We start from the raw sequence: 11,164 nt of genomic DNA on the forward strand, positions 1-11,164 counted from the left end.
GTCAGACCGCATAACAACATACGTTTGTTCCCTTTGTCATCGGTATGTTACTTGCCTGAGATTCGATCGTCGGTATCTCAATACCTAGTTCAATCTCGTTACCGGCAAGTCTCTTTACTCGTTTCGTAATACATCATCTCGCAACTAACTCATTAGTTGCAATGCTTGCAAGGCTTATGTGATGTGCATTACCGAGAGGGCCCAGAGATACCTCTCCGACAATCGGAGTGACAAATCCTAATCTCGAAATACGCCAACCCAACATGTACCTTTGGAGACACCTGTAGAGCACCTTTATAATCACCCAGTTACGTTGTGACGTTTGTTAGCACACAAAGTGTTCCTCCGGCAAACGGGAGTTGCATAATCTCATAGTCATAGGAACATGTATAAGTCATGAAGAAAGCAATAGCAACATACTAAACGATCGGGTGCTAAGCTAATAGAATGGGTCATGTCAATCACATCATTCTCCTAATAATGTGATCCCGTTAATCAAATGACAACACATGTCTATGGTTAGGAAACATAACCATCTTTGATTAATGAGCTAGTCAAGTAGAGGCATACTAGTGACGTTTGGTTTGTCTATGTATTCACACAAGTATTATGTTTCCGGATAATACAATTCTAGCATGAATAATAAACATTTATCATGATATAAGGAAATAAAATAATAACATTATTATTGCCTCTAGGGCATATTTCCTTCACAAACCTCAGAGTGTGAACAGGTGGGGACGAAATCGGCACTGAGCCCCTTTCCGGCGCCTGCGGATCGGGTCGACTTGCAGCCGCATCTGAACCCTTACGGGCTCCATCACCACCGTTATTCTCCCTATCGCCAGTATCATCATCTTTATCAGACATGTCCACATCACCTCCACCTAGTACTGCTTCCTGAAACATCTCAGCGTCCTCTAATTCAATATCTAGTTTGTAAACCATTCCTTCATGCGTCCACGGAACCACATCCGGAATATGCTCAATAGATCGAACACTGACAAGTAAGCTGGCCACCCCATGAGTCCGAGTAAACTGCATATCCACTTGCTCGGTCTTTCCGATCAAAGACCCAAGACTGCAAACCACCCTAGCATCACTGAGAGGCATGGAGGGCGCCCCCAAAAACAAACCCAGACTTGATACAAAGGTGTGTCTTTGGGTTCTTTTTGCTTCCAAGCATCAAATTCAAGAATACATTCGGTACCCGGCACTCGAGCTATACCAAACTTAAGGAGTTTCTTCAGCTCTTCCACTGACGGACAATTAACCTTGTATAAATTATCATCCAGTCGGATAAGCTCCCAACGGGAGTTCCCGGGAGCAAGCTCATTCAGACGTTGCATAACTTGTGCCTCAGATAAGTAACCCTTCGTGACCTTGACCAACCCTGTAATCAAGTTGTGCGGTGAATCCGGAATTACTGCCGGCGCGGGTGACTCAAAGAACATCAAGTCCTCACAGCACACCCCATACATGGTCACTGTCAGCAAAGGTTGCATCAGCACTGGACACACACCCGATTCATGAGCAGGTTTTAGACACGTGTCACACAACTCTGTGTTACACTCTGCAATAAAGTGTCCTTGCTCACCGCAACGGTAACAAATCATCCTCTCTTTTTTGCGCGCCCACTTAGCAGCCTGCTCACCATCCTTGTCCAAAATTCTGTCAGAACCAAGATCACGACCCTTGGCCCCATCCTGCGAGGGCACCGGGGCCTTGGTAGAAGCCAGCGCAGTAACCACTTCCATGGCCTCTCCTGTTAAGGTTGTGGACTGCACGTCCATAGATTCCGACGGCTTGCTCGTACCGAGGGCATCAACGTCCGCCGTGATGGTCGTGGCCGGCGACGGTGGAGGAGGGGGGCGCTGTCTGTAGTGGGACGGATGCCTAGCCCCGCCCCGACCACCATGAAAACCCCGGTAGCCACCCCGAGAATGATAGTCCGGCCCAGACGCCCCCTCCATGAAGTTTCCCAATGGCGTGAAAAACGGCCTCTCCTCAGAGCCGTCACTTTGCCACGCGTATCCACGGTCACCCCCGGTCTATGACGATCCCCGGTGTTGTCCATCTCCATATGAATTTATACCGTCGTCGCCCCACCGGCCTCGAGGGGGACCGCGCGCAGCCTGCGCCGAGCTATTAACGGCCCGACCCGTCGCAACGCCCTGAGCAGTCTGGTGAGATCCATCCACCCCGCGACCAGCACTGGCAGCGCGATCCTCGACGGGCGCGGTGCCTATCCCGCCGAAGGGGTCTGCACCGTCGTGTGATGCTGCAGCTGCTGCCCGGCTCTCTACGGCGGCAGAACTGGCCTAGGGTTGGCCTGAAGCGGCGCCCTAGGGTTAGGGGCCGGGGGTGCAGTCCGGTTGGGCGGGGGCGGTTGCTTTTGTGGCGGCGGCGGAGCGGCCTTGTGCGGCGGCGGTTGTCCACGCCCTTGCCCGGCCATGCCCACGATCTGGGAGCGGCGCAGTGGTGGGATCCTCGCGGCGCGTCCCAGCGATGAAGAAGGAAAACCACTGCGATCCTCGCGGCGCGTCCCAGTGATGAAGAAGGAAAACCAGGTCGAGCGACTCTACGTCGCGGCGATATCGATCTTGCATGTGACTCGCACCTCGATATCATCCCATGCAGCCCATCGGGCACTAGATCCAACGGCATCACCCGGGCCGTACACTGGGCCTCATACCCAGCCCGACTCGGGCTATGCACAGCCGAAACAGCCTCTGGCCCAACAATCCCAAGCAGGAGATTCAAACGCACCGACGCGCCGCCCGGATCGGCGGCCGGCGGCGGCGGTTGAAGTGCTGCCGGACCTTGTTTCTTTTTCTTGCGCGTAACCCTCGTCCATCCATCTGAGGGGAAATAATCTGACAAAGTATGAGGCACCAAAGTTACCTTGGGAAGGGAACCTTTCCATGGCTTGATCTTCATCGACGAGGGTTTACCGAGCCCCTCCGATTTTTGATCCAAAACCTTCCTGTCCTTGTGCCCCTTGGCCGGCGCGAGCATCGAGAACGATTCACACAGAGGTGTGGATAACTTGGTCTTTACGTCAGTAGTCATTGGCAAGACGCGCCCGCCCACGTTGTCTTCGTGGTCCGCGAGAACCCAAAACCTTCCTCCGATGTTCGGCTTAGGTATTATGGTCTCGGAGTCCGACACTAGATCGACAACTTCAATTGGCTCCTCCTCATGCAAACTCTCCTGCACACAATCAAGAACAACAATCTGGAAATCATCAATAGTGAAACACGCACCTGCATGAATCCGTTCATCCGCGTCCAAATAGCGGCCCGCGAGGATGTCATGATCTCGATCTCGAACCGTCGTCCATCTTGACGACGCATGATTGTAGAGGAATCCGTCCCTCCCTGATCCAATCTTCTGGCCATCCTCGAAATGGATCCTCCATCTGGCGGGGGCCAAATGAGGGACTTCCTGATCCAGATCCGCATCGGAATCTGCTCCGGCCGCCCCCCCCCCCCCCCCACCCTGGGCGCAGGGCCCGCACCCTCTCTCATGGCTCACAACTACTAATAGAAGAAGTGTATCTGTTCTATCATCAAACGTTGTATCATGGGCATTATGAGATAGCCAACGATTAAAATGTGAGGAGCTATGCCAACGACAACGGTGGTGAGTTCTGCAACAGTGAGAACGTTCACACTGTTTATAAATACATTGAAACTTCAGTGTAGTCCAAACTTTGTCCAAACCTGAGAAGTATAAAATGGAAATTCTTTTCTATTCTCATGTTCAATAGCAACAGTTAAGAACATGACCTCAAGCAGCTAGGTGTGGTCAAAACTTCACTGGCTTTGCCCTGTCCACCTTTGTAAGCTTCATTATAGTTTACTTCATTTCAAATTTACTCTACTGGCGATGTGTCCAGTGAAAACTTGATTTGGGTGAAAATCTGAAAACTTGCCTCATGCACCATTGATTCCACAACGAACAGCATCTGGTCACCAAAATGGGCTAAAGCCCATTTTCCATCAACCATGATAACAAGGGAAACAATGTTCAAAAGGATTAAACGGGTTCTGGTCTTTTACCCAGCACCAACACTAGATCCAGTGACTCACAGCAGTAGATGCAGTTGTTCCCAGGTAGAAGAAGGAGAACAGAAAGCTCCATTGGCTGATCCTTTCAGATGCATTACCCTAGATACACTATAGCCCTAGATCTAGGTTGATCGAGTCGTCGTCCCCTCGCAGGCGCTTGTTAGGCTTCTGGCTCCCCTCAGGGCCAGCCTTCTCCTCCTTGCATTGACTAGCGGCGGCAGCAGGGGCTGGGACGCTAGCATCGTCCATGATCGACCTCACCGAGAAGCTCCTGTCCATGTGCTTGTCGAAAACCTTGAAGGTGTGCGTCGAGCCAATAAGATCCTCAATTTCATCTGGCAGGGTGTACCACTCATCATCGTCATTGATCTTATTGACGAGCTCCTCCGCGGAGACACCGACCAGCTCCTCCGCCACCTCACAGAAGATCATCAGGTTCATTGCGCCTGTAGCATCCTGCACCTTCGCCTTCAGCTTGTACCTAGCATGCCCACAAGGCCAGAACATAAGTGTGGTAATCAGTGACTCATGAAAGAGCAAGTATGCACTGAGAACCGATGAGGCAATGGCACCATAGCGTTGCAGGTCCCTACCACTGAACTGGCATCATCGGGCCACATCGGGCACACCTGTATTTCCTTGGAGCCCTGGACATCGACTTTTGGCAGGTGTCGCATCCAAGATAACACCAACCACTGGTGCAATCTATGTCTATCAGGGAGACTCTGCACAAAAACATGGTATCCTGCAAGTGAACACAGATACGTGAGTGAAACGGATATGCTTTGCACACATAAACGAGAAGAGCAGCAAACTTGATTTACCTCATCGTACTCTTCTCGATCGAGGCTTTTTAGCTGTTCGATTGTTCGCCAACTCTCGGCCAGCTTCTGAGCTGGAGTTTTTTCTGGAACAGGGTTTGCCTGCTGAATGAGCAAACTGTGTGCACGCGAACCAGTTAGCAATGTACAAGTACAACTTAGATCAATCATCAACAAAGGTGTATAAACTTTATGAAGTCCACTCACTTCGCACGGAATTCTTGCACCTCTGGTATTTCCAAATCCAGATAGTACTTTTAAGATGTTGTAGAGCAAACTATAACAACCAAAGATCACAAACAAATGGCACAAGAAGATTTCAGTGCACAGTGCACACTATTGCATCGAATGATAGACAGACTAAAGTTTTACAAGAAAGAAAGGACTGTATTTCAACAGTATCCCATGGTAGAAACCGACAAATGTAACGGCGGATCAAGGATTAACCTGATGATGAGGAAGTAACAGACATCCCTGCAAAGACAACAACAAGTGAGGTGTCTTGGCCTTTCTCCAGCATATCCTCAGCAAAACCAGAAGCAATATCTCCATATAGTGTGACACTCAGTGCCCTTCCTCTGTAAATGGTAACTCCAGCAGTGAGGAGCTATCAATGGACGTCAATCATCCAAAAGAAAGAACTGTATTCCGTTACCTCAAATCCCGAATTCTTGCATTGCAAATTTCTATAACACGTGATTTTTTCAAGACTTCCTGTAGCTCCCCGGCATACACTACGTGACCCAGAACATCTGCACAATTTATATCAGCACATGTAAGAAAATGAATGAGATTACGAGATACACATGTGGCAGGTCTGACTCTGATCAAATATTCAGTTCCAATAGAACCTACCTGTCAATAAGCTGTTGTCGTCACACCTATAACGGAGATCCTTAAATTTCACAAACTCAAAGCTGTGGAGGGGTATCGAATCAATATCTACTTCTATCTCAGTGACCACCGTCTGCCTCCCAAAGTACATAGTCCACTCATTGCTACAGGACATATAGTAGTCTCTCTGCGAATCAACATGAAAATCTGACAAGGCATAGACCTTCCCTTCAACTAGCAGATCTTCAAACCACTCTATATCGCCGGGTTCTACACGCGCCTGCATAGTTTTACCCTACAAGTGGAAAACAACCAGAAGAATCAGTGCATTGAAGACTCAAAGGATGGTAATTTAAGGTTAGTAGCCAGCAAGCAATGTGATTTATCGGTTTAACGTTCAACTTAAGGTAGGGAATGCATCACCTCGTCGATCAGAAGGCAGTCAAGGCCGAACAAAGTGTCATCTTTTGGATTGAAGGACTCCCACAGCCGCGAGACGCGCACCCGCACTTTACATTTGTCCATTCCATATTCTAACTGAGACAGTGGGGTGAACTCATCCCCAGCTGAACCCATTTTGGCCTGGATGGCTTGAAGCTGCAAGTTAGCACAGAGAAAAAAAGGAAATAGTGATCAATCTTAAGTGACCAATAGTATTTTTTCACCAGTAGTATGAAAGCCTGAAATTAACTAATGGACTATTTTGATTTCTCGTCATAATTTTTTTGCTTACTGAACATGAAACGTAAGCGACCAACAGTAATTTTTCACCAGTAGTATGAAAGCCTGAAATTAACTAATGGACTATTCTGATTTCTCGTCATAATTTTTTTGCTTACTGAACATGGGTATTAACTGGTTTAAATTTCCGAGTTGTGTATTTGTGAGGAAAAGGTGTCAGTTGTGTTACCTGTAAAGCTGTTTTGGGATGAAATATCTTCTATTTTTCGTGTAGTATATATTAACAGCGATTTAGAGTAATAGAAATGCTTCCAATGCTGCTGTCACTATGTAGCGTAGTATATGGAAAATTAGAACAACACGATTTTCAATCAACAAGTGTGGCATCAGCCACTAGAATATACTGCAAAAAAAAAGATTTTAACATATAAAACCCTAGCGGAACAAGGGGAAAATCACCACAAGAGAAGAGTAGTACAATGAGGCTCCTGTCCGCCTTCGGGATGCAAACATTTAGGAGTGTAATAAATCGACCTGACTCCAAGTTGTGGTGGGAAGCAAGAAAACAAATCCAAATAAATGCTGAGATAATAACTCGGCAACCCGCGCACTGAGGCCAAGTCAGATCACAAACCCGACAGAGTAGTACTAGAGCATCGAAGCTGTTCAAGGATGCGGAAAGCGCTACTGGAGGAATCGGGCCGGGTCGTTGGCGAAGAATCGTTCGTGTGGACATCCGGGAGAAAATCGACCGCGAGAACAAGGGAATCGAGACGAAAACTAGCAATGAGAGTCAGAGGACGGAGAAGGAAGACCTGGGTTTACCTCCGGAACCGAAGTCGTACCCGTCGCCGAGAAGAACGAAGCTTGCTGGAGATTCTTTTTTTGAAAGGGCTTGCTGGAGAGTGAAGACTCTTGGTCTTGAGAAGGAAATGGACCAAGGACAAGGAGAAAGGGGAGGAGGAGGAAGAGACGGGGTTGGACCGGTGGCGGAGCCTGGGCCGGTGTCCTGTCAAGCCCGAGAGGAAACTATAAAAAAATGACCCCCAGTCTTAAAAGCCTACGAGTTCCTGTCAGGCCCATTGATGGGATATGACATGCTCAGTCCCAGTATTTTTTTCTGACAATAGTATATATATTTTGATGAAAGCGTGAACACTCGGGTGCTGCACCCCTACATTCCAAAATTATTTAGTACTAAAAAAACTCAAAAGATCTTGAAACATTTTGGAATCAAATATAACCAGGTATTGTACTCATATAAAAAGTTTGGCAAAGAAATTATTCCCATTGACTTCAAGGTAAAAAACAAAACAAAATTATGACAATAATATAGCATGAATAGCACTTGTATCTAGCTTTTTTTTTTTGAAATCTTTGACCTCGGATACAATGATAGTCATTCTCTGTTTAATCTTTTTATACGAGAGCAATATTTGGTCATGTTTGATACCATAAAAGTTTTAGGATTTTTTGGACTTTTTTATTTACTAAATTATTTTCGAACATAGGAGGGTGAAGCACCTGGGTACTCCTACGTATTTTCGACATTTTCATCCCAAAATATAGATTAATGGACCTACGTAGGAAACCTTCAAGAGCATATTAGGTAGACTGCAACAATTGAAACAGGCTGCATGCGTCAAATGAGCCAGGCTAAGGAGGCCTGGTTGAGAAAAAACAATGTACGCATGTAATTTGGTCTGATGCATGGTGATTGATGGTAATTTCCGTTGGTAGCATGCATTGTTTGTTTGTGTCTACTTCTGGCATGCGCTCTGGGAGGAGGATGCAACTTCATACGAAAAAAAGATAATCTTTCTCAGACCGTGATCCGCGCGAGTCTACATGTGTGGAAGCAGATGAATCAGTGATATGTTTATTTTGCATCATGTTTTCCTACTATTATTTATAATATTTTTACATATACTGATGTTTTATGAAGTAATTCTAATGTCTTTTCTTTTATAATATGCAAGGTTTACACAAAGATGGAGAATACCGGTAGCTGAAATTCTGGACCTGAAAAGCCTATGTCAGGACACCTATTCTATACATCTCTAAACAAGCTAAAAATTTACGGAGAATTATTTTGAAATATAAAAAAAATAATAGAGCAAATAACTACTGGAGGGGGCCACCTGGTGACCACAAGACACCAGGGCGTGCTAGGCCCCCCAGGCGTCCCCTAGTGGGTTGTGGTCAGCCCAGTCCACCTTCGGTGCCCATCTTCTGGTATATAGATCATTTTGACCTATAAAAAAATAGGGAAAACTTTGTTTTTGCCACTCTAGTTTTTGCCCACTTTACTTATGCCACTCTAGAATTTGACATCTTACTTTTGCCACTCTTAGCTTTTGACAATACATCACAAATGCCATTCAGTGGCAAAAACGATAATTTTTCATTTCACTTTTGTCACTCTTAAGTTTTGCAATGTATCACAATTGCCACTATGAAAATTTTGCTTTTGCCACTGAATGGCAAAATTGATATATTGTCAAAAGCTATGAGTGGCAAAAGTGAAGTGTTAAATTCTAGAGCGGCATAAGCAAAGTGGGCAAAAACTAGAGTGGCAAAAACAAAGTTTTCCCAAAAAAAGGAGAGGACTTTCGGGATGGAGCGCCGCCGTCTCGAGGTGGAACTTGGGCATGAGCACTTTTGCCCATTGGAGAAGTGATTCCGCCGGGGGAATTTCCCTCCCGGAAGGGGAAATCGAAGCCATCATTATCACCAACAACCCTCTCATCTTTGGAAGGCCAATCTCCATCAACATCTTCAACAACACTATGTTCTCGCAAACCCTAATTCATCTCTTGTGTTTATCTTTGTACTAGAACCTCAGATTGGTATCTATGCGTGACTAGTAGTCTTGATTACATCTTGTAGTTGATTACTATATGGTTTATTTGGTGGAAGATTATATGTTCAGATCCATTATGCTATTTAATACCCCTCTGATCTTGAGCATGAACATTATTTGTGAGTAGTTACTTTTGTTCTTGATATCACGGGAGAAGTCATGTTGCAAGTAAAGATCAGAACTTGATATGTGTTCGATATTTTGATGATATGTATGTTGTGATTCTCTTAGTGGTGTCATGTGAACGTCGACTACATGGCACTTCATCATCTTTAGGCCTAAGAGAATGCATTGTGGAGTAGTTATTAGATGATGGGTTGCTAGAGTGACAGAAGCTTAAACCCTAGTTTATGCACTACTCCATAAGGGACTGATTTGGATCCAAATGTTTAATGCTATGGTTAGATTTTATCTTAATATTTTTCTCGTAGTTGTGGACACTTGCGAGGGGGTTAATCACAAGTGGGAGGTTTGTTCAAGTAAGAACAACACCCAAGCACCGGTCCACCCACATATCAAATTATCAAAGTAGCGAATGCAAAGCAAACCAACATGATGAAAGTGACTAGATGAAATTCCCGTGTGCCCTCAAGAACAATTTGCTTATTATAAGAGACCGTTTTGGCCTATCCTTTGCCACAAAAGGATTGGGCTACCTTGCTGCACTTTATTTACCGTTATCGTTACTTGTCTGTTACAAATTATCTTGCTATCGAACTACATGTTGCCGACTATTTCAGTGCTTGCAGAAAATACCTTGCTGAAAACCACTTGTCATTTCCTTCTGCTCCTCGCTGGGTTCAACACTCTTACTTATCGAAAGGACTACGGTTAATCCCCTATACTTGTGGGTCATCAATCAGCTGTTCTCCTCAATCAGGCCCGATGGGGCTTTAAACACTGTGTGATGCAGGAATCAGATGCAACCCGGGCAAGCAAACACCATGCGAAACAAAAGATTTCTTCCACATGTAGTCTACTTACCACCATCCAGGCTATCAAACGCGCCCCAACAACTTTATAGTATGCCGCTTTTGACCCCTCGGCCACCCTCCCCTTTCGGGGATACACCCTCAAATAAAAGGGTTCCTGAATAAAAAGGATGACGACCTTCGACCTTAAGTTAAGAAGAGCAGATGGAACTATTAAATTTGCTGGCATTTTGGGAGAATAAATAAGGGCATTTAGTAAGTTCATAACAATTTATGTAAAGCAAAGGGGCAAAGCTTCTAGGACAGCCCTCACGGCCATCATCGGCCTCCCCCAGCTCCCCTCCTTCGTCGCTTCTAGCTAAGCATCTTTCGATGGAGGAAAGGAGGTGATTAGTTGGTTTTGGCGAAGCAGCAAATTCATGAAGGTGCCCTGATTCTAGTTAGATGACTTGTCTGACGGTACAATACACCGGGGGTGGCCTAGTGCCCTTTGAGATTCAGTTTGAATAGTAGAAGGTGCATGTACCTTTTCCTCAAGGAGTGACCTAGGGTTATTGAACCCATGAGAGGATGAGCACTACGACACAGAGTCAGACAAGTTATTGTTGTCGAATTAAATTGTAGTTTTTTAACCAGACCTTTAAAAACCTTTTTGGGTGTAAACACTGGTTAAAATAGGCATGGGTACGAGGTCCTACCATGTCTCTAGATGTGGGCTCGCTGCGTCTGGTTTCTTATTTCACCTTAGTTCCGAAAAAGGGATATATGTGGAGGAAGTCGGTATAGAGACATCTTTTCAAGTCAAGTATACTTATCTACATAGTTGCTCTTTTGAGTTAAGTCTTGGATAAGTTCCATTTATGTTAGTCTAGTGATAGGGCGCTCTTGAAGCTTAAGCTTTACTGGGGTTGTCTGGTCCGGACTCCAGTTCTCCTTACTGGGGATGCTTGCTCTTACAAA

At 45.7% G+C, this 11,164-nt stretch overlaps 1 protein-coding gene across 1 annotated transcript; it reads right to left on the bottom strand.

Moving 5' to 3' along the window:
* Positions 1 to 3,919: 3,919 nt before the first annotated feature.
* LOC125531233 (replication protein A 70 kDa DNA-binding subunit A-like) lies at positions 3,920 to 7,396 on the bottom strand. Its single transcript, XM_048695641.1, has 9 exons — positions 7,235 to 7,396; positions 6,152 to 6,325; positions 5,750 to 6,023; positions 5,550 to 5,646; positions 5,342 to 5,472; positions 5,102 to 5,171; positions 4,898 to 5,012; positions 4,667 to 4,818; positions 3,920 to 4,554 (listed from the first exon to the last, which is right to left on the bottom strand). Exons 2-6 carry the CDS (start codon positions 6,302 to 6,304, stop codon positions 5,152 to 5,154), a joined length of 675 nt encoding a protein of 224 aa, XP_048551598.1. The 5' UTR covers positions 6,305 to 6,325; positions 7,235 to 7,396; the 3' UTR covers positions 3,920 to 4,554; positions 4,667 to 4,818; positions 4,898 to 5,012; positions 5,102 to 5,151.
* Positions 7,397 to 11,164: the final 3,768 nt, after the last annotated feature.

This window comes from Triticum urartu, unplaced genomic scaffold (genome assembly GCF_003073215.2).
Source record: "Triticum urartu cultivar G1812 unplaced genomic scaffold, Tu2.1 TuUngrouped_contig_6897, whole genome shotgun sequence".
Lineage (NCBI taxonomy): Eukaryota > Viridiplantae > Streptophyta > Magnoliopsida > Poales > Poaceae > Triticum > Triticum urartu.